Source organism: Electrophorus electricus, chromosome 17 (genome assembly GCF_041902795.1).
Source record: "Electrophorus electricus isolate QZ-2024a chromosome 17, ASM4190279v1, whole genome shotgun sequence".
NCBI classification, from domain to species: domain Eukaryota; kingdom Metazoa; phylum Chordata; class Actinopteri; order Gymnotiformes; family Gymnotidae; genus Electrophorus; species Electrophorus electricus.
The window spans coordinates 6,870,778-6,896,826 of NC_137513.1; the positions used below are offsets into that span (position 1 = coordinate 6,870,778).

Sequence of the window (26,049 nt, forward strand, 5' to 3'; positions counted from 1 at the left end):
AGTTTCTTCCTGTCACATTTGCTCCTCCCTGGTGTTGTGGCAATGCTACTATGTTTATTTATTTCCTGATTCTATTTCCTCATGTTTCCATGTTTTGGTTCGTTTTGGTTCTGCCACCTAGTTAGTTCCATTACTTTCTATTGTAATCACATGTATCACCTTAGTTCTTGTTAGTCTTTGTATTTAAACCCCATGTTTGTGTTCACTTGTGGCAAAGGCTCATTATCGTTTGATACATTTCTGAGCCATTATTAATCAGTGTGTTTTTCTTGGTTATTGAATCTCTGTCTGTTTTTGGATTACGCTCTTTGCCTGTTCCCAATCTGTTTTGTTTATCTTGTTGACTGCTTTTTGGATTTTTGACCTTGTCTTATGTTCTCTGGATTATACCCATGTGCCCTTATAAACTGCATTCACCTTACTGTATGTGACATGTGTTTCTGCTCATGCTCAGAGCATTACATCCACATGCTCCAGGGAGTTTTCCTTGCCACTGTACGCTTAGCTTGCTCACTGGGAGCTTGGACTTGGACATTTGTAAAGCTGCTTTGACAACTGTTGTAAAAAGCATTACATAAATAAATTTGACTAAGGCAAGGGGGTAGTGGTATTTTTTTAGACCTGAATTCAGACCTCGGTAATCTATGCAGGGTCTAATTCCATGCAGGGAATATCCAAGGCAAGGAAAAAAACTCATAGTTGAACAAAACACTAACAAAGTTCAAAAACATGGAAATGCACAGCAATAAGTTCACAATGCTCGGTATGCTCTATACAAAGGAGGCAATACTTTGTGATGAATAAGACTGAGTAGCATTTGAATAAGCCATCTAATGAAGCACAGGTGGAGGCAATCAGTACTCTGGGAGTGGGGATTCAGCCACTCCTAATCAGTGTTTATGTGCATATATCTGTATTCACCATTTCACATCATCTACTAGTTCAGTGTTTAGTCATTTCACATACCATCTCAGTATCAGCTTCCAATCATCATATCGCTGTTGCAACCTCACCGCCTAGACAGGGTCATAACAATGTGCTTATCACACTGTAATAAAACTAGTTACATAAGCTACAAATAGGGGATTTTGTTTCTTCAACATGTTCTTTGGTGCTGTTAGCTATGTAACTAAATCACCAACAGTTTTCATGCACACTTTAAATCACACATACACAGCTTGTTAAGGCATTTACAGTATTCACTTTTATCCAAAGCAAATTACAATTATGATTGAGTACAACTGAAGCAATTGAGGGTTAAGGGCCTTGCTAAGGGTCCCAGCAGTGGTGGGGCTTGAACCAGCAACCTTCCAATTACCTTAACTAGTGAGCTACCACTTTCCTACCAGCAGTGATAGTGCCCCATCTACCAGCATTCAGTACGAACAAGCAAGCACCCAAGATAGCCCATCAACATGGAGCATTCAACAACATATCTTCAACATTACACAGATTAATCAAAATCATAAACATATTTTAAAACACAGAGGCTTAGCATTCTACATAAGTGGCCTTCAAATGCCCTTTGTGTGTCTTGCTCACCTGGACCCAAATTATAGTTCAGGAGTCATCACACTGTAATGAAACTATTTACAAAAGCTCCAAAAAGGGATTGGATTGGAGAGCATAATTCACTCCCTATGCTTGTCTACTAGAACTGCTTGTCTTCTAGAAGTACACTAAAGTAACTCAACAGAACATGTAGTGCATGGGTAAGACAAAAGGAAAAGACATAAATGTAGGTCTGTCTTCCTGTGGTATTATCCTGGTAATAACCAGGTTATATCACATGCCTTGTTCAGAGAGGGCTTGAGTAAGTTCAACTAAGGAAGCTTCCTTGGACTGGGGAGCATTCCCTGCTTCTATGATTTAGGCAAAATCTTCTGTAATGAGCCTGATTATGAGAGGAAGCAAGTGTGAGAGGCTATGTAAAAATATTTATAGGCAGAGTGAAACCTTTGAACAATTATTTATGATTATCATTATTTTATTATAATTTTTGTAACTCAAAAATCATTATTTGTCACACAATGATTTGAAACTCATTCAGTAATACACAACATAGCCACTTGACAATTAAGTTGCATTTTCTGCATACCTACTTTAAAATATATCCATTACTAAGATGACTAACATTCTTAACTATTGACCATGCATATATAGATATACCTTGGTGAGCTAATCTGTAAATTGCACCTTCAGGGAGTTTTTGTACAGCATCATTTGCATAAGAGACTACAAAATTATATAAGCAAGAGCACAAGACATGTAGTAAGTAAGTGGTTATGAGACAGTGAACAGTATCAGCTGGAATGTTTTTTTTTTCTAGCAAATTATGTTTGTATGTTTTCTTAAAAACCTTTCCATCTAGTTTAGTACTCAAATATATTGAAAACAAGTAATGGGAAATTATTCTGGAGAGTTCATGTTTTTGCTTCATGGACTTAATGACACAATGACAAACAAATACATTTACTTTGGATTTGGTCTTGTTTTTTATTTTGTGACACTGTTGGTCAATTTGTTACTAATTATAACAGTTATTCTCGACAAGACACTTCATGAACCTATGTATCTGTACATATGTAGTTTGTTTGTAAATGGAATATGTGGTTCTTCTGCTTTCTATCCAAAGATCCTTGCTGATCTTTTAACAGATTCCCATGTTATATCATATACAGCATGCCTGACACAAACGTGTGTTATTTATTCTTATGTCTTATATGAATTCACATGTCTAACAGTCATGGCATATGACAGATATGTAGCCATTTGTAAGCCATTAGAATATCTCTCCATTATGACACATCAGAAGGTTATAAAACTGCTCACATTTATCTGCTTCTTCTCCATACTACAGTCATTAGTTGGGGCTGCACTGACAATCCGGCTACCTTTATGTGGTAATGACATTGACAAGCTGTACTGCTCTAACTGGGAGGTTGTTAAACTGTCTTGCACAGATGTAACTGTGAACAATCTATATGGGTACTTTCTAATACTTTTTCATGCTTCCCAAGCTGTGCTCATCATTGTGTCATATATTCAAATCATTAAAGCTTCTTTACAGTCCCAGGCAGGAAAGGTTAAATTCATGCAGACATGCCTTCCCCATATAATCACGCTCTTGAATTTCAGTGTTTCCATAATCTTTGATGTCATGTATTCTCGCTATGGCAAAACCCAGGGACTGCAATCTGTGCGCAGTATTTTGGGTATGGAGTATCTTCTTGTGCCTCCTCTACTAAACCCTATAATATATGGAATGAACTTATCCCAGATACGGCGACAGTTTTTAAAAATGTTCAGATGCAAAATTAAAGCAGTTTTCTGATATAACTGTTATTTGTAACAGGGATACAGATGTCTCAATCCAGGCAAACAATGGACAAATATTTTATTAAGGATAGAGGAATCCTGTCTTGATTTTCTTCAGATGAGAATGCAGTCACCTTTGGGCTGCTTATATCATGTATGGAAAGGATTCACACAAGGAAAAATAATCCAGCAGTAGGGCTCTACATTGCCAAGCTTCTTCTCTTTTATCTTTTTTAAATCAGGGTTTGTAATTTAAGAATAAAAATGTTCTGTTTGACTTATGTGCCTGAACCTAAATATAATAACCTCCTCAAACACTTAAAGGAAAACATTTGTTTAAAGATTTCTGTGTTCTAGAAGACATCATGCATATAAATTAGAATCTGATTTCCTGTATTACTGAGCTCATTTTTACAACAAAAAAGTCACATAACACCATGCAATTTCCTTGTGTGTGTCAATGATCAAGTTGTAGCCATTTCCATTCAAGTGATTTTTTAAGAAAATTGATTTAGCTCTTAATATAGGTAATGGAAATGCTTAAAAGCTTTTCAACATTCAATCTTAAGACATCGTTTATATCGCCAAACATGCTAAGTGTTAAAGCAATTATGGCAAAAAAAAATTACTTGAATGGAAATGTGACCTGTGACTGCTCTGGGCTATAGAAACAGCAAGTAAAATTTAATCATTGTTCACCTGTTTTAATCAATCATTCAGTCAAACTTGTTTACAGAGTGGTGGTCCTTGCTGCCAGACCATTATTTTGCATGCACCACACAGGAAAGGAGGACAAGCACTAAGCATTAATCAACTGTAATGGTGGAGGCTTGGCAGGACACAGGAACGAGTCATGTAAAACAAAGTGACAGTGAAACAGTGAGCGGTAAGGAGGTGGACATATGTGCGGAAAAGAGTGAGATTAATTAAGGGCAAATCGAAAGTCATAGTCAGAGTAGTCCAGGGTCATAGAGCCAATACAGAGAGTTTTAGAATACATAACAAAAACAAGGGCTGGGAACAGGACGGGCGGCATCTTCCATGCCAGGAACAGGATCAGGCTGGGTAGCGTCCTTTGCACCAGGAATAAGAACTGGCAGGGCGATGACCTCTGCACTGGAGACAGGGACTGGCTCTACACTGGGAACAGAGCCTGGCTGGTGGTCCAGCAATGCAGAAGCTATGGCCCACAGCCGGTCTGAGAGTTCCGGAGTGATCAGCAGAGGCAGGTCTGACAGGTCCAGATGCTTAGCCATGGGAACAGGACATGCGGTGTTTTCCACACCGGGAACTGAAACTGGCCAAATTCTTGGGATAGTAAACATTTTTTTCTTTTCTGTACCAGCCTTCAAGAGTTTTCTTGCAGTGTTCACACTTGAAAAGAGTTGCCCATGGTTTGTCTTGATCCCCGACAAGCATGCAGAAGTATGCACATCTTAGTAGATACTTTCAGTCAACGGCAGGTCCAGGAGCACAGCAGTCAGCGACGGGTCCTCGGGTGCAGCTGCGGTGAACGTCGGCAGGTCCGGCGATGTAGAAGTCAGCGATGGATCCTTGGGCATGGCTGCAGTGACTGGTGGCGGGTTTGGGGGTGCAGCTGCAGCAACCAGCAGCAGGTCTGGGGGTGCAGCAGTCACCAGCGGGTCCGTGGGTGCAGCTGCGGTGGTCGGGGGTGTGTCCAGAGGTGCAGCTGCAGCGTTCAGCGGCAGTGGGTCCCGAGGCACAGCAGTCACTGGCGGGTCTGTGAGTGCAGCTGCGGCAGCCGGGGGCGTGTCCGGGGCCGTGTTCAGAGGTGTGGCTGCAGCGTTTAGCGGAGGCAGGTCTGGAGGTGTGGCTGCGCCGGTCAGCGGCACTGCAGTGAGGTCCGGGAGCGCACTTACAGGCGCCAGGAACAAACTCAGGATCTGGACGGGCGACATCTCTCGCACCAGGAACAGGTTCAGGATCGGGACGGGTGGCATCTCTCGTGCCGGAGGCAGGGACCAGATCAGGCTTGGCGGCGTCTCTCGCGCCGGAGGCAGGGACCGGAACAGGTTTGGCGGCGTCTTTCACACCAAAGGCAGGGACTGGCTGGGCAGCTGTAATGATGGGTGATGGGGTACGGAGCTGGTCAATGATGGCAGTGGGTTTAGGTCTTGAAAACCTGGTCCTTAACTGATCAAAAAATTCCTCTAAGGTACTTATTTTGGTCTATGCGTCATGAGTAGGTCTGCCCATTGTAATGCCTTACCCTCTAAAAATCGCAATAAAAAACGTACTTTCAGGAATTCTGGAGGATCTGGATAGAGAAGATAGTTGAAATAGTTCTTACTCTGTAAGATAAACCCCTCTAAGGAACCCTCCCCATTGTACTTCTGTGGAGGGCCCATAATAGAAGGGAGATACCAAAGCTGCCCAGTTTGCAGATGGTTCATCAAATCCTGAAAATATGTCCTAGAATCCATAGTCCAATTGTCCATTTCTTGAGTGGCACCTACTGTGCCAGAAACATGAACACTGCTGGAGACTTCTGCAGTAAGCTCATCATTAACGATAGCATGATCAGAAGGTTGTGAGCACTTACCGGCAGTCTCGACTGCCTTAATGTCTGAACAGGTTTGCTTACCCTTGGCAGACTTCCTGGACTTACATCGAGAACTCCTTGTCCCTTCAGTGCCAGGGGTGTTATTCTGCCTGGGGTGGTCCTGAGTGACCTCATCTTCACAGCAAGTCAACCACTCAGTGGAGAGGTGCGCACTCGCTGTATTCTTAGTGGGTTGGTCATTCTGTAACACGGGAGGGGGTGGAGAGTGAACACACGTGCGAAGTCATGAAGCCATAATGAACCAAACTGATTGAATAGAATAAATAAATAATAAGTTTAATAATCGACCTAGACTAACAATACAGATAGAATGATGAACAAACAGGCTAACAGAAGAATAATATGATAACAGGGTGAGGGCGAGAAATGGGCAACAAGGGAATAAAACATTAAGGAAAGACTAATGGAGAACAACAATAATAAACATAACATCAAGCATCAAGACAGACAAACGGGAACAACACAGAACTGGGCTACGTAAGATAAACACTATTGATGACGAATATACAGAACTAAACAACGAAAGCAACATGCAGCAAGAGTAACAAAACACAGAGAACAAACGAGATCGAACTAAACACAGAGAACAAACTAGATTGGAATAGAAACACAGTGATAGAGAACAAACGAGAACTGAACAGAAACCATGAAAGACACTCTATGACAAAGACAATGACCAACAAACAAGATACGTAGGGACGGGGTTTTTATAACACTACAATCAGGGACAAACTAGGAACAGCTGGTGTGAAAGGGGAGGAGACAGGGAACCATGGAGACAAATGAAAACCTGGAAGTGATTTAGTTGCCATGACAACGGGGATTGCTCAGGTCTGCGGACTTAACAAATTGTCCTGGACAGGGATAGAAGCACTGCAGCCCACTCCTGATGCTTATCATTTATCTAGGCTCATGCATACCAGAAGTAAACCCTGATATAATAGCTACCGCAGTTTATTTACATTTACAACATCTAGCAGATGCTCTTATCCAGAGTGACTTACAAAAGTGCTTTGTCATTTACTCATAGAATACATCCTAGCCAGTACAACAGGTTAGAGTCCAATATACCAATGATCTAGAATACTGTAGAAATACAGGGATCACCACTGATGCCTAGTAGTACAAAATACATAAGGTCTATCTTAAACAATGATAAGTGTAATAAGCAATAAGTGCTAGAGTTTGTTAAACAACATCAGTGTAATAAACAATACCCTACAATAAGTACCAATTTAGTCATTTAAACATAAATTTAAATTTGTTATGTAAATATTCCATGAATAGATGGGTCTTCAGTCTGCGTTTGATAACAGCAAGGGACTCTGCTGTCCGGACAGCAAGTGGGAGTTCATTTCACCATCTAAGAGCCAGGACAGAAAATGGTCTCAATGCTTGTCTTCTATGAGACCTGAAGCACGGTATTTCAAGCTGAGCTGTACGTGAGGCTCAAAGTACTCAAGGTACGGATCAGGCTTTGACCATTGACCTCATGTATAAAGCGGCTGGTCCATTTTTGGCTTTGTAGGCAAGCATCAAGGTTTTAAATCTAATGTGTGCAGCTACTGGAAGCCAATGAAGGGAATGCAGCAACGGAGTAACATGTCTGAACTTCGGAAGATTGACGACCAGTCATGCTGCTCCATTCTGCACAAGTTGTAGAGGTTTGATGGCTCTTAGAGGAAGACCAGCAAGTAGCGAGTTGCAGTAGTCTATCTTTGAGATCACAAGCGACTGCAGAAGCACCTGGGTAGCTTCCTGCAAGAGAAAGGGCCAAATCCTTCATATGTTACAAAGTAGAAATCTGCAAGACCAGGTTAGATTTGAAACATGAGTTGAGTAGGACAACTGGTTGTCCAAAGTTATGCCCAGGCTATGGGCAGCTTCGGATGGTGATACCAGGGAGTCCTCAAAGGAAACTATAAGGTCATAGTAAGGATTGGGAGTACCTGGGATATACAGAAGCTTGGTTTTACTGGGATTGAGCTCCAAGTGGTGGGCTGTCATCCATGACACAATGTCAGTCAAGCATGCTGAGATATGGCTGGGTATGGAAAAGACAGAAATAATTGAGTATCATTGGCATAGCAGTGGTAGGAGAAAACATGAAAAGATATTACATCACCAAGAGAACCAGTAAACAAAAAGAAGAGAAGGGGGCCTAATACTGAGCCCTGCAGAACACCAGTAGAGAGTCTACATGGTTTGGAAGTGGATCCTCTCCATGTCACCTGATAGGACTGAAGCCATCTCCATGCAGAGTCACATCAAGCCTGAAGAGAACAGAAAGAAGAATGTTGTGGTTCCCTGTGTCAAACTGCCAAAAGGTCTAGAAGAATCAAAACAGATGACAATTTGGCAGCTTTAGCAGCATGAAATTTCTCCGTCACTGCTATGAGGTCTGTTTCTGTAGAATGTGCCGGTTTGTAGTCAGACTGATTGGTATCATGCAGCTGGTTCTGGGTGAGCAAAATACACAATTGATTGTAAACTGCTCATTCGAGGGCTTTTGACAGGAAAGAGAGAAGTGATACCGGTCTGTAGTTGCTAATGTTGGATCTGTCAAGTGTGGCTTTCTTGAGGATTGGTACCACCCTGGCGGTTTTTATGCAGTTGGTATGTATCCAGAAGATAAGGAGTTGTTGATGATGACAGAGATGAAAGGAAACAGATCTCTTGAGATTGTCTGGAACTGGAATTGGATCCATTGGACGTCTAGTCAGATTGCTGGAAGTCAGGAGTTGAAGAATTTCGTTTGAGGAGAGAGGAGAAAAAGAAATCAGAGAGTTGGATGTTTGGGAATGCACACTTGTTGGAAGAGTGAGAACAGAGGAGAAGGACTGGCGGATTGCTGCAACCCTCTCCTCAAAGAAGGTGATGAAATCCTCAGGAGTAAGAGATGAGGAAGGAGGGGTGGGGGAGGATTAAGGAGAGAAGAAAAAATAGTGAATAGCTTGCGTGGATCAGATGCTGATGATTTGAATTTTCCTCTGTAGTAGTATGACATTGCAGATGTTACTTCCAGTGAAAACTTGGAAAGGAGAGATTGGTATGAGCTGAAGTCTGAATCTAGGTGAGACTTCCTCCACCACCTCACTGCAGTCCTTAGTTCTCTCCTGTGGCAGCGAAGTGTTTCTGTTAGCCAGGGGGCAGGTGGGGAGGACTTTGCAGGTCTAGAGGAGAGAGGGCACAGGAGATTCATTGATGATGAGAGTTTAGAAATGAAAGAATTTGTAACTGTATCCAAAGAGAGAGAAGACAAAATAGAAGTAAGGGAGTTATGGAGTGCAGCTTGCAATGGAAAGAGGAGGAACACACTGGGGAGGACTAGATGGAAAGAGAGAGTGAAGGATAGAAAGTGATGGTCTGAGAGGTGGAGGGGGCTGACTGTGAAATCCTATGTTGTGGTGGTACGGGTGAATATCAGGTCTAGAAATTGAACTCGCCTTGTGCTGGTTTTGGAACAATGAGCATTTTAACATCCACTGATTGAACGTCAGCTGGTTATGGGCATTTTAAATGAAGCAGAGATATATGCAAGCAAAGAAACCATTCAGAGGGTTCTTCTTTTTATGCGTTTTCTAGAAAGTGATGTTTATATGACTTTTTAACAAGCTTAAAGTCTGTGTTTCTGTCCAGATATACTAAGAATAAATGATGGAAAATTCCTCTACAGAGTTCATGTTTCTACTTCATGGAGTGAATGACACAAGAACAAACAAACATGTTTACTTTGCATTTGGTCTTCTTGTGTACATTATGACAGTGTTTGTAAATTTGGCACTAGTTAGCACAGTTATTCTGGACAAGACACTTCATGAACCTATGTATCTGTTCTTATGCAATTTGTTTGTGAATGGAATATGTGGTGCATCTGCTTTCTATCCAAAGATCCTTGTTGATCTTTTTTCAGACTCCCATTTTATCTCATTTTTAGCATGCCTCATACAAATATATTTGATTTTATGTTATAGTTTGTGTGAACTCACATGTCTAAATGTAATGGCATATGATCGATATGTGGCCATTTGCAGGCCTTTGGAATATCTGGACATTATGACACACCAGAAGGTTGCAAAACTGGTGTTTTTTAGTTGGCTCTTCGCCTTGCTGCAAACAGCCTTGGGGGCATGGGTGACAGTCAGAATGCCTTTATGTGGTAATGACATTGACAAGCTGTATTGCTCTAATTGGGAGGTTATTAAGCTATCTTGCACAGATTTGATTATAATTGATGTGTATGGCAATTTTCTTTTACTTTCTCTTGTTTTCCAAGTTACATTTATCATTGTATCATATATTCACATTGTTAGAGCTTCTTTACAGTCCAAGACAGGGAAGGTTAAATTCATGCAGACCTGTCTTCCACATTTAATCACCCTCACAAACTTTGCAGTTTCTCTAGTCTTTGATGCCATGTACTCTCGCTATGGCAAAAGCCAAACGCAGCAATCTCTATGTAATATCTTTGGTATAGAGTTTCTTGTTGTACCTCCTCTCCTAAACCCCATAATATATGGAATGAAACAGACTGAGATGCGGCACCAGTTGGTGAAAATGTACAAGAAAATTAAAGCATTGAGTCAAAGCTAATATTGGTGTGAGGAATGGTTCTTTCTTAATCCAGGCACTCCCTTCTGAATTTCAGTGGAGAGGATAACATAACGACTTTCTTAGGAAGAAAACACTACCAAATGTGTCCAGCTATGAAAGACACATGCATCTGAAATTTTAAACTCAGAAGCTGATCACTGTACTGTTTAAAAGCTGTTTTGCTAGGAGAACTTAGAACTGAATAGTCCTATCCAAATTATCAGGCCTAAAATAGATATGATGATAAGCTTTAATAGGCTGTTTTTTGCTCTGGGAAAACATGTTTTCAGCATTTCTGTATTCAGTGTTAGATACTACATACATCAAATACACTATTTTTAGACTAATTTTACAAAAACCTCACAAAATGTCATATTTGGTGACTGTCCTGTATGCTCTCAATCTGTTAAAATTAAACTACCTGGTTGTCAATGTGGTATGAAAGGAAATTATCAGTGTTACATTAACTATAAAATATGTAAATTATCCATTTTATTTGGTTGCCTAAAAAGTCAATAAAATGTTATAGATTTTAAAGATACAACTAGAATACTAATGTGCATTATGAAATGCTTTTCCTGATTTGTAATGCTTTTCCTGTTTCATGCTCTCATGCATTAATTAGTACCAGATTCTGTCTCACTAAGCATTCAAACAGCATTTTTCCATTTGTTCCTGTAATTTATATCAGAACAGTCAGTCTTCACCTTGTTGCTTTTATTTGTGATTTTGCTGATTTATTTATTTTTTATTGTTTGTAATTTTGAGACTCTACATTTGTAAACAACACAATCCTAACGTTCCAACTTAGGAAGAGTTTATAAATCAATTTATGGTGGAATAACCCCAATCTTCAATCACAGCTTTCATCCATCTTGGCATACTCTCCATCAGTCTTTCACGTTGCTGTTGGATTATTTTATGCCTCTCCTGGTGCAAAGATTTAAGCAGCTCAGCTTTGTTTGATGGTGTGTAACCATCCATCTTCATCTTTATCCAGAGATTTTCAATTGGGCTCAGGTCTGGAGATTTGGCCAGCCATAAAAGGTTCCTAATCTGGTGGTCCTCCATTCACTGCCTTTATGGCACTGTCTATGCAACACTGCCTATGGAGCAATGTCCTCAGAGTTGGGGAATACTGTCAGAGCAGAAAAAACAAGTCTTCTTGAAGTGTAACCTCTTACATGGCTTGATTCATGCAAAATTCAAACAATTCCAGCCTTGCTGAAGCACCCCCAGATCATCACTGATCCTCTAACAAACTTCAAAGTGCGTGAAAATCAGATCCCTCTTATATAAATACTCATCTATGCAGTAATCCTTAAAGTCTTCTTCATAGAAATTGTCGGTTTTTCCGAGGGCACATTTTGAGACCATGTGTTCACTATTTATGCCCTGAGATTGTTGAACACCTTAACATGTGCTAATCGCTATGTCTCGTTTATTTCTGCTTTTAAATCAGGTCTTTGTATTGATAAGAAGAAGACAGTAATATTATATATAGTCTTTGTAACTTGCAATTGAACTTGTCTCCATTATTTTATATTTTAATTCTGATTAATTAATATGTTTAGAGTTCTTTGGTTGATGCAAGTTATTTAAATGTGTTAGATAAATACATTTTACTTACTAATAATACAACATTCATTCTCTGTTAATTTTCTTTATCTACTGATAAAGACTTAATTTAAAGCAAAGTTAAGCTCTGCATTACTCCCGTTCCCCCAATTTTCCTGCCTGTCCAGAAATCAAATGCGTGACAATTCGGTCCAAAGTCTAATTGTATAACTCCCCAACCTGAAAAGGTTATAGAAACAGGCTTAGAACCTAAAGGATGCCAGTTTGATTTCTGGACTGGTAGGAAAATTAGGGGAAGGGGGAGTGATGCAACCGCACTTTCTCCTCCGTCAGAATTGATGGGAGACTCCTAACCTCTAACTGCTCCCTGGGTGCTGTGGGTGAAATGACTACACACTGCTCCAGGAATGTGTGTTTTTCACTGCCATGGATGGGAGACTCCAGAGACTCGATTTTGAGATTAATAAAAGAATCATGAAGAATCTTTAAAAAAAATCACACATAATTATTGAATTTTAATGAATTACTACAATTGCAGTGACCTCAATTACTGCAAGCAAACCTATTTCTATTCTACACAATTTTTTTTAAATTAATACAATTCACATGATTTACTTATATTTATACTGCATCTTCACTGGTCATACATTTATGCTCAAATGGTTTAATAAACTTAAAGGATTGAAGGCAGTCAGTTTTCTCAAACCATGTGAGTTGAGATAACTCAAGTTTCACAGTGCACTTGTGAATTGGTTTGACAATTTCTCTATGAAACCAAGAGAGCAAAATAAACTGAGCTGCACTTTTGGAGTATTAGGAACTCATCAGTGAATCATGCCTAAGGTAAACCTCAAACATGAAGAAGCAGCTTTTAGCTTCTACGCTGCTCTTTGATGAAACTAGCTGTCAAACCAACAGAAATTAGCTGTCAAAACAACAAATAATTAAGTTTAGCTTTTCTTTTTATGTAGTTTTATATTTTTATTTGTAAAGCACTTTGAATTGCCTTGCTTGTGAATAAACTTGCCTTGCCTAATTTGCATGTGCTTTGTGCTTAATATAAATAACATTTGTGTTAAAAGCACTCAGATTTCCACACAAAACTTTCAATAATAATTGAAGCTGTTGCTTGACAATGAATATACATTATCCCATTTTCTGCAAGCTTGCTGATGAGTGTATATAAGATGACACACCTTGTTTATTTACAAAGACTATTGATAGAAGTATCACTTGGAGAGCAATTCAAGTTGCATCTTCTGGGAGTTTTGATCATTTGCATAGCAGACTTTAAAAAAAATATATCTGTACATATATATGGGCACCAGGTATTGAAAGTAGGAAAAGTGATGGTTTTGGAACAATGAGCATTTTAACATCGATTGACTGAACGTCAGCTGGTTATGGGCATTTTAAATGAAGCAGAGATATATGCAAGCAAAGAAACCATTCAGAAGATTCTTCTTTTTATGCGTTTTCTAGAAAGTGATGTTTATATGACTTTTTAACAAGCTTAAAGTCTGTGTTTCTGTCCAGATATACTAAGAATAAATGATGGAAAATTCCTCTACAGAGTTCATGTTTCTACTTCATGGACTGAATGACACAATGACAAACAAACATGTTTACTTTGCATTTGGTCTTCTTGTATATATTATGACAGTGTTTGTAAATTTGGCACTAGTTATCACAGTTATACTGGACAAGACACTTCATGAACCTATGTATCTGTTCTTATGCAATTTGTTTGTGAATGGAATATGTGGTGCATCTGCTTTCTATCCAAAGATCCTTGTTGATCTTTTATCAGACTCCCATGTTATCTCATTTTTAGCATGCCTCATACAAATATATTTGATTTTATGTTATACTTTGTGTGAACTCATATGTCTAACTGTAATGGCATATGATCGATATGTGGCCATTTGCAGGCCTTTGGAATATCTGGACATTATGACACACCAGAAGGCTGCAAAACTGCTGTTTTTTAGTTGGCTCTTCGCCTTGCTGCAAACAGCCTTGGGGGCATGGGTGACAGTCAGAATGCCTTTATGTGGTAATGACATTGACAAGCTGTATTGCTCTAACTGGGAGGTTATTAAGCTATCTTGCACAGATTTGATTATAATTGATGTATATGGCAATTTTCTTTTACTTTCTCTTGTTTTCCAAGTTACATTTATCATTGTATCATATATTCACATTGTTAGAGCTTCTTTACAGTCCAAGACAGGGAAGGTTAAATTCATGCAGACTTGTCTTCCACATTTAATCACCCTTACAAACTTTGCAGTTTCTCTAGTCTTTGATGGCATGTACTCTCGCTATGGCAAAAGCCAAACGCAGCAATCTCTACGTAATATCTTTGGTATAGAGTTTCTTGTTGTACCTCCTCTCCTAAACCCCATAATATATGGAATGAAACAGACTGAGATGCGGCACCAGTTGGTGAAAATGTACAAGAAAATTAAAGCATTGTGTCAAAGCTAATATTGGTGTGAGGAATGGTTCTTTCTTAATCCAGGCACTCCCTTCTGAATTTCAGTGGAGAGAATAACATAATGACTTTCTTAGGAAGAAAACACTACCAAATGTGTCCAGTTATGAAAGACACATGCATCTGAAATTTTAAACTCAGAAGCTGATCACTGTACTGTTTAAAAGCTGTTTTGCTAGGAGAACTTAGAACTGAATAGTCCTATCCAAATTATCAGGCCTAAAATAGATATGATGATAAGCTTTAATAGGCTGTTTTTTGTTCTGGAAAAACATGTTTTCAGCATTTCTGTATTCAGTGTTAGATACTACACACATCAAATACACTATATTTTTAGACACGTTTTACAAAAACCTCACAAAATGTCATATTTGGTGATTGTCCTGTACGCTCTCAGTCTGTTAAAATTAAACTACATGGTTGTCAGTTTGGTATGAAAGGAAATTATCAGTGTTACATTAACTATAAAATATGTAAATTATCCATTTTATTTGGTTGCCTAAAAGGTCAATAAAGTGTTATAGATTTTAAAGATACAACTAGAATACTAATGTGTATTATGAAATGCTTTTCCTTATATGTAATGCTTTTCCTGTTTCATGCATTAATTAGTACCAGATTCTGTCTCACTAAGCATTCAAACAGCATTTTTCCATTTGTTCCTGTAATTTATATCACAACAGGCAGTCTTCACCTTGTTGCTTTTAGTTGTGATTTTGCTGATTTATTTATTTTTTATTGTTTGTAATTTAGAGACTGTCACAGAAGGCCCCCCCCCCCCGGGGCACGTGGTACAGCCCGCTGTGTGCAGGGGATTCACATTTGTACTGTTTGTAACCACACCCCCTGGGATTGCACACACCTGCACAGGGTTTACCTTCGTTGGTCATTGTCACTACGTATGTGCTAATGTCTATCTCTGTAGTTGTAACATTGGTTTGTGTAGTCACCTGTTAATGTGTATGTGTTCTTCATCTTATGTTAATTGCATAGTCATGCTCATTGTAGATGCTGTTTGTGAGTGCCACAGTTATCATATATGTTTAATGTTAATAAACGTCTTGCACCGCCGAGGAAGTCTGTGCGTCCTGCCCCGCGCCCTGTGGCACTCGGGCCAGCAACGTTACAGAGACATTGTACAATTGCCTACAAGAAATTAAACCTATCTTTTCAAATAGGGCAGGGCAGTGGTTAAGGTACTTGGCTTGTGTTTGGAAGATTGCTGGTTCAGGACCCACCACTACCAAGTTGTTACTTTTGGGCCCCTGAGCAAGGCTCTTGATGTTCAGATTGTACTCAGTCATAATTGTAAGTTACTTTGGATAAATGTGTCAGGTAAATCAATAAAAATTTCTGTAACAAAAAGAAGTGGCTGAAATAGGAATGATAACTGCTTAACTAGTCAGAAAAGTTAAGGGGCTCAACTAATAATTAGTACTGAAATCTGATACTTGGTCTTGTTATCAGTGAAATGGTGGTAAACAGAAGTCAGCAGTTTTCCATATAATGAATTCAAATTATTTTGTACACATTGAAGCTATACTTTTATATTATATATGTACAGCATATGGTATTTTACTATTTTTATTTGTACTTTGGGTTGAATATTCAAGTCAACTATATTTGGACACTGATTTAGTGTCTATGTTTACATGCAGTCTAATAATCCTTTGAACTAATAGCTCAAATGAAATTTAAAAAAAAAAATGCTTCATACAAACATAAATGGAAAGAGTATAATTTGAAACATTTTTTATCCAAAAAGCAGGAGTGCCCATTAAAATAATCTGTTAAAAGGAATATTAGCCATATAAACTATTGAATTTGTTTACTTTCACAATTATTCAGATGTTTTGAAACATATTGTCATTTAACAGCTACATACCATTGTATACTAATGGTAATATGAAATTGTACACAACTCAGGAGGTTTACTATTAAATGTTATGTATTTTACTACAAATATGTAGCAGTAGAACATTTTAAAGTACAAGGAATGCACTATTATAGACTAACAAACAAAGATTAGTAAGGATTTCCTAAGCGCACACTCCTTGCCTCTGCTATTTTTGCTCCAGCTGTACTTCCTTCGAGCCACTCTGACTTTCTATTACATTCACTTCCTGTCATGTTCAGGGGAAGAAGTAAAACAGCTTTGAGACTGGCATATAGAAGATCTTTGTTGTTCCCTGTTGGGAAACACTTATCTTTGATTTCTTCATTAGCCCATCTTTCCTGGGAAAATCTCACAATGACCAACATAATCCAGATTCTCCATGTTTTATCTTGTCAAATAATTGTCTGTCTACTTCAGGAGATGCTTGTGAAATCCTATTCCTTGCCCTGCAGCACTCAGGCTGTCACATTCAACTGATAAAGACTTAATTTCATTAAAGGGTTGTCTAGCTCTGCATCACTCCCCTTTCCACCAATTTTCATGATTGTCCAGAAATCAAAGTGGTGACATTTCGGTCCAAAGTCTAATTGTATAACCCCTCTACCCTCAAAAGGTTATAGAACCAAGCTTGGGACCAAAACGTCACCAATTTGATTTTTGGACTGGAAGGAAAATTGGGGGAAGAGGGAGTAATGCAACAGCAATTTCTCCTTCCTCAGTATTTATGTGTATAGTGCCCTTGACCAAGGCCCCTAACCTCTAACTGCTCCCTGGGTGCTGTGGGTGAAATGACTACACACTGCTCCAGGAATGTGTGTGTTTTTTCACTGCCATAGATGGATTAAAGCCAGAGTCTCGATTTTGAGATTAATAAAAGAATCTTGAAGAATCATGATTCTTCATGATCAATAAAATCATAAAAATGCATGCATAATTATTGGATTTTAATGATTTACTACAATTACTATTACCTCTATTACTATAAATAGATCTATTACTATTCTACACAATTATTTGAATTTATACAATTCACATGATTTACTTATATTTATACTGCACCTTTGCTGGTCATACTTGGTTTAGGAAATTATTTATGCTCAAAGGGTTTAATAAACTTAAAGCTTTTAAAGCACTCAGTTTTCTCAAACCATTTGAATTGGCTTAACTCAAGTTTTACAGTGCACTTGTGGTTTGGTTTGAGGACAGTCTTTCTATATAAACCAAGAGAGCAATATAAACAGAGCTGCACTTTTGTAGTATTAGGAACTCATCAGTTAATCATGCCTAAGCTTCTACACTGCTTTGATTAAACTAGCTCTCAAAATAACAGAAACTAGCTGTCAAAACAACTAATAATCAAGTTTAGCTTTTCTCTTTATGTAGTTTTTTTTATTTGTAAGCACTTTGAATTGCCTTGTTTGTGAATAAACTTGCCTTGCCTAATTTGCATGCTCTTTGTGCTTAATCTAAATAATATATGTGTTAAAAGCACTCAATTACCACACAATAATTTCAGTAATAAATGAAGTTGTTGCTTGACAACAAATAGACATTATCCTATTTTCTGCAAGCTTGCTGATGAGTGTATATAAGATGACACACCTTGTTTATTTACAAAGATTATTGATAGAAGCATCACTTGGTGAGCAACTCAAGTTGCACCTTCTGGGAGTTTTGATCATTTGCATAGCAGACTCAAAAAAAAAAAATCTGTATATATATATATATAGGCACCAGGTATTGAAAGTAGGAAAATAACTGGTTTGGGGACAATGAGCAGGTTAATGCCCATTGATGTTCATTCAGCTGGTTATGGACATTTTTAATGAAGCAGAGATATATGCACATAAAGAAACCATTCAGAGGAGTCTTCTTTTTATGTATTTTCTAGAAAGTGATGTTTATACAACTTTTTAAAAAGTTTAAAGTCTGTGTTTCTGTTCTGATATACTGAGAATAAATGATGGAAAATTCCTCTACAGAGTTCATGTTTCTACTTCATGGACTGAATGACACAACAACAAACAAACATTTTTACTTTGCATTTGGTCTTCTTGTGTACATTATGACAGTGTTTGTAAATTTGGCACTAGTTATCACAGTTATTCTGGACAAGACACTTCATGAACCTATGTATCTGTTCTTATGCAATTTGTTTGTGAATGGAATATGTGGTGCATCTGCTTTCTATCCAAAGATCCTTGTTGATCTTTTATCAGACTCCCATGTTATCTCATTTGTAGCATGCCTCATACAAATGTATTTGATTTTATGTTATAGTTTGTGTGAACTCACATGTCTAACTGTAATGGCATATGATCGATATGTGGCCATTTGTAGGCCTTTGGAATATCTGGACATTATGACTCACCAGAACATTGCAAAGCTGCTGTTTTTTAGTTGGCTCTTTGCCTTGTTGCAAACAGCCTTGGGGGCATGGGTGACAGTCAGAATGCCTTTATGTGGTAATGACATTGACAAGCTGTATTGCTCTAACTGGGAGGTTATTAAGCTATCTTGCACAGATTTGATTATGATTGATGTGTATGGCTATTTTCTTTTACTTTCTCTTGTTTTCCAAATTACATTTATTATTGTGTCATATATTCACATTGTTAGAGCTTCTTTACAGTCCAAGACAGGGAAGGTTAAATTCATGCAGACCTGTCTTCCACATTTAATCACCCTCACAAACTTTGCAGTTTCTCTAGTCTTTGATGCCATGTACTCTCGCTATGGCAAAAGCCAAACACAGCAATCTCTGCGTAATATCTTTGGTATGGAGTTTCTTGTTGTGCCTCCTCTCCTAAACCCAATAATATATGGAATGAAACAGACTGAGATGCGGCACCAGTTGGTGAAAATGTACATGAAAATTAAAGCATTGAGTCAAAGCTAATATTGGTGTGAGAAATGGTTCTGTCTTAATCCAGGCACACCCTTCTAAATTTCAGAGGAGAGAATACCATAATGGCTTTCTTAGGAAGAAAACATTACCAAATGTATCCTTTCATGAAAGACACATGCATCTGACATTTTAAACTCAGAAGCTGATCACTCCACTGTTAAAAAGCTGTTTTGCTATGAGAACTTGGAACTGAATAGTTCTATCCAAATTATCAGGCCTAAAATAGGCCTGTTTAATAGGCTGTTTTTCCCCCATTTATTTTGGGGAAGCATGTTGACTAATTTTACAAAAACCTCGCAACATAAAACATTTGGTGATTGTCCTGTATGCTCTCAGTCTGTTCAAATTTAACTATCTGGTTGTCAAGGTGGTATGAAAGAGGAAATTCACCAGTGTTACATTAACTACAAAATATGTACACTATCCATTTTATTTGGTTGCCCAAAAAGTCAATAGTGTTACAGTTTTTAAAGATACAACAACTAGAATAATAATGTACAATATGATTCACTTCCTGACTTGAATGCAATTCCTGTTTCATACTCTCATGCATTCACTAGTACCAGATTCTGTCTCACAAAGCATTCAAACAGCACAACACATTCCCCACTTTTTTCTCATCTTGTTGCTTTTGCTGATTTATTTATTTTTTTATTGTTTGTAATTTTGAGACATTGCACAATTGCCTGGATAAGCAATTGCCTAGATATGTTTTTTCTACAAGAAATTAAAAATATATTTTCAAATAAACAATAAGACATGGTTTAAACAGAAATAAGAATGATAATTGCTTAACTAGTCAGAAAAGATAAGGTCAATTAAATTTTTATTTAAATCTTATAGTTGGTCTTGCTATGTGTGAAATGTTGGTAAACAGAAGTAAAGAGTCTTTCAAATAATGACTTCAAATTAATTTTGTACATATTAAAGCTATACTTTTTATACTATATATGTATATGGTAGCTTACTATTTTTTTATGTACTATGGGATGAATATTCAAGTCAAACTAGATTTGGAGCCTAATTCAGTGTCTATGTTCACATGCTGTCTAATAATCATTTATTAGCATCTCTGGCATCTCAGACCTCTGTCCAGATAACCACTGCGTCGTTTGCCACTCAACACCACTCAAATGATCTAGATAGCTATGAATTATCTATCTCAGACAACACTAGGTAGCTAGCTAACCTGTGCAGGAACCTCTAAGAGCATTAATTAGCTCATATGTTAACTCACAGTCTGAGAGACATGTTGAGTCTAGCACTCTGTGCTGGAGTTTTCTTTGGCTCACCAGCGTCCTCTAAAGTTGGTGGATAAGATTCTCTGTCTGATAATCTAACTCCACAATTTAATATACCATACTTCTACAATCTTCATCATGTTATCGCATGCTCGAAACTTCACATATTTTCTCCTCATCACCCTTTCTCCCACTCTTCCTCCCCTCTCACATTGAATGACAAACTAAAAGACCAATCAATAACACTCATAAAACATGTGACGTTCGGAGGCTTAAGCAGGATGCAGGCACGAGGCAGGTTGAAACAGACATTTTTTCATACACTTAACACTTCCATGGCATGGACAACCACTGCACTGTGTCTACTTTTGTTGGGTCTATTTGAACTCTGGCTCCACTCACAATATATTCCAAAAAGCTACATGGCACTAAAGTGTAATGGGTTTACATATGCATTGTTTAGAAACTGTGATATAAACGATCACACCAACACAGCTTCACTTGAGGGGGCATTTAGTTTATCCACCTGCATAAAGAGCACACACGGCAAAAACACAGGCTTTAGTGGGCTTCTCTCTCTCTCTCAGCTGCATCTTCTCCTATAATGGTGCTTTTCAAAGAGGACACATACTGCTTATCAATAAGAAAAACATTTATTTGTTAAACAAAATGACAATTAAAAAAAACAGGTAACAAGAATCACATGCTCCCCATTTACTGAACAATATGACATATATGTCTTTTACAGCATAATTCAACATAACTACATAAAGAACTACATAAAAAATTCTCACACAAGAATTACATTATGATATTAATAAAAATCAAACTAAACTCTAATGACAAAAGTTCCAGACTCATCTACAAAACAATGGAATGCATTAACTTTGAAATGTTCTGGGTACTACTAACATCCATATCTCACCTCATAAATAAAGGCTAAGCACCAGCTAATATGAAAGTTTCAAACACTTAAATACAGTGAAAGCTGAGTTTCTAACTTGTGATTATTGCTAGTTTTTTTTTAAAACAAATTCAAGGAATTTGGCTTAAAAATTTGTTTTCCTTCATCTGCTGTCTTCAGAATCTGCCATAAACGTCATCCGTGTGACCTAGATGGTAGACAACAACTCAAGAGGTTGAATTGTATGTGATGCAAAATGACAAAAAGGTGTGTCTCCTTTGTCTGCAATAATTCAATGTACAGTGGGACACCCATGCACAAATGGCCCAAAGATTCCAAAATATCCAAAAAATGGATAAAGTTTGTCAACTTCAAAAGGGCACATTGGAAAAGACAATGCTAGAGTTGCTGCTAGAGTACTGTACTAAATCAGCACTGTACTCTGAACTGTTCTGGCTGCTACCGGTGACTGCTATGTTCAGTATAGCATGTCACTGACTTCTATGCATAACCCACTTTACATATTCCCAGTACTGTGTACTGGTCAAAATAAATACACTGTCAAATGCATTGTCTGTTCATTGTATCTAAATGAAAATCCAGAGCTCTTAAAACTCCTATGTCCACCTCCAGTTTTAATCTCACTTTTGAATTAATTGTGCTTGTTCAGTTTAACGCTGGTTATCTGAAATTGTACAATTAAGTGAAATTGTCCAATTAAGTGAAAATTTTTGAGCATATACATAAAATTATTTAAATATCTCCAAAGTGCCCCAAAACCTCTCCAAATGCACCTAGTCATTTTTTGCTAAAACATCACAGCAATGTTCAACAACTTACTAAAAGACAATATTAGCTTCATTATAGCTTCATTGTTAAAGGCTAAACAATATCAGCTTCATTGCTATTAGCTTCATTGCTATTCAGATAAAAGATTATACTGTGTAAAATATTCTAAATGCTGTAATACTGTAAAGAAATAGTATGTGTTCTCATTTGTACATACAATTTGTAGCAGGATTACGAATTAGTCCAGCATTGAGTGGAAACATCCAGTGCAACAGAATTTGTAATAGAAACAATTGTCCATGCTAGAAGCCACTGAACCATTTATCAGCTTCCAGTTCATAACTGCACCTAATCAACTCCACATAAACTAAAATATGCTATGATGTTCAAAAGTATTGGCAATCAAATTATTAGCTAAAAACAATATAAATTACTGCATTATTTTCACCAACCATCACACGCATGTGCAACACTTTATCTGTCTTAGAACACAAAGCAATGTGTTGCTGTGCGCATGACTGTAGCTGACTAAATGGAAAACCAGATAAGGCAATTGAGGCATTTACATTTTTATCTTATGATCCTCTATTCATTGAAGCAGCTGCCAATCATGACAGTTGCACATGGAAAATGTTTGTGAAGTAATTTGATAATCAATAGGTGTGCACTGGTGTCACTCAAAGAAAATAGCTCTTTATTGCTCAATAGCAGCAATGGAATCTAAAACAGGAGGGTGTTTGGGGATCTGTGCAGGAACACTTCTACATGAGTAATGTGCATTTTGTGGTAACTAAAGGCTTGTGTATTTTGTGTTAGGGTACAAAGGAAAGGAATGCATGTTTTTGTACAAAGACCTGAGCAAGCAAATAAAGAACTTTATTAACATTGTATATACTTTTTAAACATGTCACGCAGTTGCTTTGATGGTAATTGAATTTCCTATGACTTCTATAAAGTTATCTTATACTGGAAGAATGTTTTAAAAGGCCATTTAAAAGGACATGCATGATTGTTGTGAAAATTCACCAAAAAAACCCCTGGTGTATTCTGCGTGGGATTTCTGGCAAACAGTTGCACGTAGACAGCTGAAAATCAGTAAGCAGGTAGTTATATTAGTTCTAAGAAATTTTATTTTAATAGATGTACTTCAAAGCTATCAAGTGATTTATTGAGTATGCCAGATCGGGCCTACCCCCAGGCCCTCAGAGGGTGCAGGTCCAGTAACCACTAGGGATGACAACTGCTGAAAATCCCTTTTCAAATGCTCCTAAACATAGAGGATTTTTCTCATTGGAGGATGTTGAGTCAAACTCGATTTCAAGCTTCAAAAAGCTCTCCCAAAGATTGGATGTCATATGTTGTAAAAACATGCAGTGCTACCTATCAATAACACCCAATTAAAAAAATGCTCAAGCAGCTATGCTAGTGGCTTAGCTCCTCCAAAGCAAGCTATACATACCTCAACTTGCCAAGGACATCTCCCTGCTAGGGTCAATAAAGCATTTCATTACTTACAGCCAACCACTCCAGCCACTGTTATGGCTAAAGCCAGCATTACTCTTATGCATTCTAGACTTGTATGATGTAGATGCCATTGATGTAGTGACTGCTGTACATTTTCCAGCTTCCTGGTTTCTTTTAGCCTCTAGTCTCTTTTTACTCTCCATAGCAGCCTCACAGCCTCTGATGTAGCCTTTTTTAGATCTTATTTATTTAAGGATATTGTTGTCCTCTGTATTCAAAAGATGCTTTTTATAAGGATAACTCTTGGGTGACTTATTATAGGTTATATAGATATAGTATTTGGGTCGAATCTGTTACCAAAGTATTAATTGCACATTTTTCCATTGAAAAAAATTTTTTTAAATAAAAAATCACTTGAGAAGCATTAAGTATGCATGCAATTTTTTTGATGTGGCAAATAGATTTAACCTATCTCTGGTGAATTTAAATGTAATATATTTACTTTTACTACATTTGCTTTATGAGCTATTACAAAACAAACATAAAAAATCAAAGACCACTAATGGGGAGCATCATTATATAGTCAAGCTCCTGTGGGAAGTTTCTTCAACAAATTGCTTCTTTAGGGAATTCACACATTGGTCATCATCATCTACTACAAAATTCTGTGTATATATATATATATATATATATATATAAGCATGGCTACCAGGCATGGAAAGTAGTGGGCTATGAGGAAGTCACGACCTAAATATCCAATAAATGAACATCGGCTTCTTATGAACATTTTAAATTTAGTCAAGATATTTATGCAAGAAAAAGCAGTACTCTTCTTCTTTTTTTAATTTGGAATGATGCTTATAACACTTTTTAAAACCTTCCAGTTTCGTTGTCTATTTAAATGTACTGACAAGTAGTGATGGAAAATTCCTCCAGAGAGTTTATGTTTGTACTTCATGGATTGAATGAGACAACAACAAACAGACATATTTACTTTGCATTTGGTCTTCTTGTCTATATTATGACACTGTTTATTAATTTGTCATTAATTTTAATTGTTATTCTGGACAAGACACTTCGTGAACCTATGTATCTGTTTATATGCAATTTGTTCATGAATGGAATATGCGGTGCTTCAGCTTTCTATCCAAAAATCCTTGCTGATCTATTAACAGACTCCCATATTGTATCATATACAGCATGCCTGATACAAATATATTTTATTTTTTGTTATGCTATGAGTGAATTCTCATGTCTAACAGTCATGGCATATGATAGGTATGTAGCTATTTGTAAGCCTTTGGAATATCTGTGTATTATGACACACCAGAAGGTTGTAAAGCTGCTGGCTTTTAGTTGGCTCTTCTCCTTACTCCAAACATCCATTGGGGTTGGGCTGACAGTTAGAATGCCTTTATGTGGTAATGACATTGAGAAGCTGTATTGCTCTAACTGGGAGGTTGTTAAACTATTTTGCAGCGATATGAGTATAATGGATATATACGGGGACTTCCTAATACTTTCTCATGTTTCACAAATAACATTTATCATTGTGTCATATATTCACATCATCAGAGCTTCTTTACAGACCAAGACAGGGAGGACTAAATTCATGCAGACATGCCTTCCCCATTTAATCTCCCTCACATACTTCACCTTTTCTTTACTCTTTGATGTCATGTATGCTCGCCATAGCAAGAGCCAAGGACCACAAGCTCTGCACAATATAATGGGGATGGAGTTTCTTGTTGTGCCTCCCCTCCTAAACCCAGTAATATATGGAATGAAACTAACCCAGATGCGTCACCAGTTTGTGAAAATGTACATCACCAAAATCAAAGCAGTGAGACAGGGCTGATGTCAGAATCAGGAATTCTTCAGCCTTATCAGGTAGCCATATCAGGCACACTTTTCTGCATTTCAGAGGAGGTTACATATATGCAATTGTGAATGATAACATACTCTTAATATTGCTCTATACTGTTAATTAGCTGCTTGGACTTGTGATATTACAATTAAAGATCTACCTGAACTATGTTGCCTAACCTAGATATCATTATTGTCTTTGTATAATTGGCTTTATCACCATTTGCTTTGTGAAAAAAAACCTTCTGTGTTCAATGTTTAAAATTATTGAACTTGTTTAATAATCTTGTTCAAACCAGATATCATAATAGGATTTGTTTGTATGGAATAGTTTTCCATCCTTTGCTTTGTAAAATCTTGTTTTAGGGTTACTTTGTTCAGTGATTAAAAGTGAAGAACAATCTGCCTAA

At 37.6% G+C, this 26,049-nt stretch overlaps 5 protein-coding genes across 5 annotated transcripts; all 5 read left to right on the forward strand.

Annotated features, from left to right (window-relative positions):
- Window positions 1–2,304: 2,304 nt before the first annotated feature.
- On the forward strand, window positions 2,305–3,601 carry LOC113574691 (putative olfactory receptor 7A2). The gene has a single exon (XM_027005790.3). It carries the CDS (start codon window positions 2,402–2,404, stop codon window positions 3,332–3,334), a length of 933 nt encoding a protein of 310 aa, XP_026861591.3. The 5' UTR covers window positions 2,305–2,401; the 3' UTR covers window positions 3,335–3,601.
- Window positions 3,602–9,556: 5,955 nt separating this feature from the next.
- Window positions 9,557–10,495, forward strand: LOC113574715 (olfactory receptor 4E1-like). Its single transcript, XM_027005822.2, has one exon. The coding sequence runs from the start codon at window positions 9,557–9,559 to the stop codon at window positions 10,493–10,495; it is 939 nt and encodes a 312-aa protein (XP_026861623.2).
- A 2,953-nt stretch (window positions 10,496–13,448) lies between these two features.
- Window positions 13,449–14,563, forward strand: LOC113574718 (olfactory receptor 4B13-like). The gene has a single exon (XM_027005824.3). The coding sequence runs from the start codon at window positions 13,625–13,627 to the stop codon at window positions 14,561–14,563; it is 939 nt and encodes a 312-aa protein (XP_026861625.2). The 5' UTR covers window positions 13,449–13,624.
- Window positions 14,564–18,252: 3,689 nt separating this feature from the next.
- On the forward strand, window positions 18,253–19,366 carry LOC113574692 (olfactory receptor 4E1-like). The gene has a single exon (XM_035534418.2). It carries the CDS (start codon window positions 18,428–18,430, stop codon window positions 19,364–19,366), a length of 939 nt encoding a protein of 312 aa, XP_035390311.1. The 5' UTR covers window positions 18,253–18,427.
- A 5,326-nt stretch (window positions 19,367–24,692) lies between these two features.
- LOC113574693 (olfactory receptor 4E1-like) lies at window positions 24,693–25,631 on the forward strand. Its single transcript, XM_027005793.2, has one exon. The coding sequence runs from the start codon at window positions 24,693–24,695 to the stop codon at window positions 25,629–25,631; it is 939 nt and encodes a 312-aa protein (XP_026861594.2).
- The last annotated feature ends 418 nt before the right edge of the window (window positions 25,632–26,049 follow it).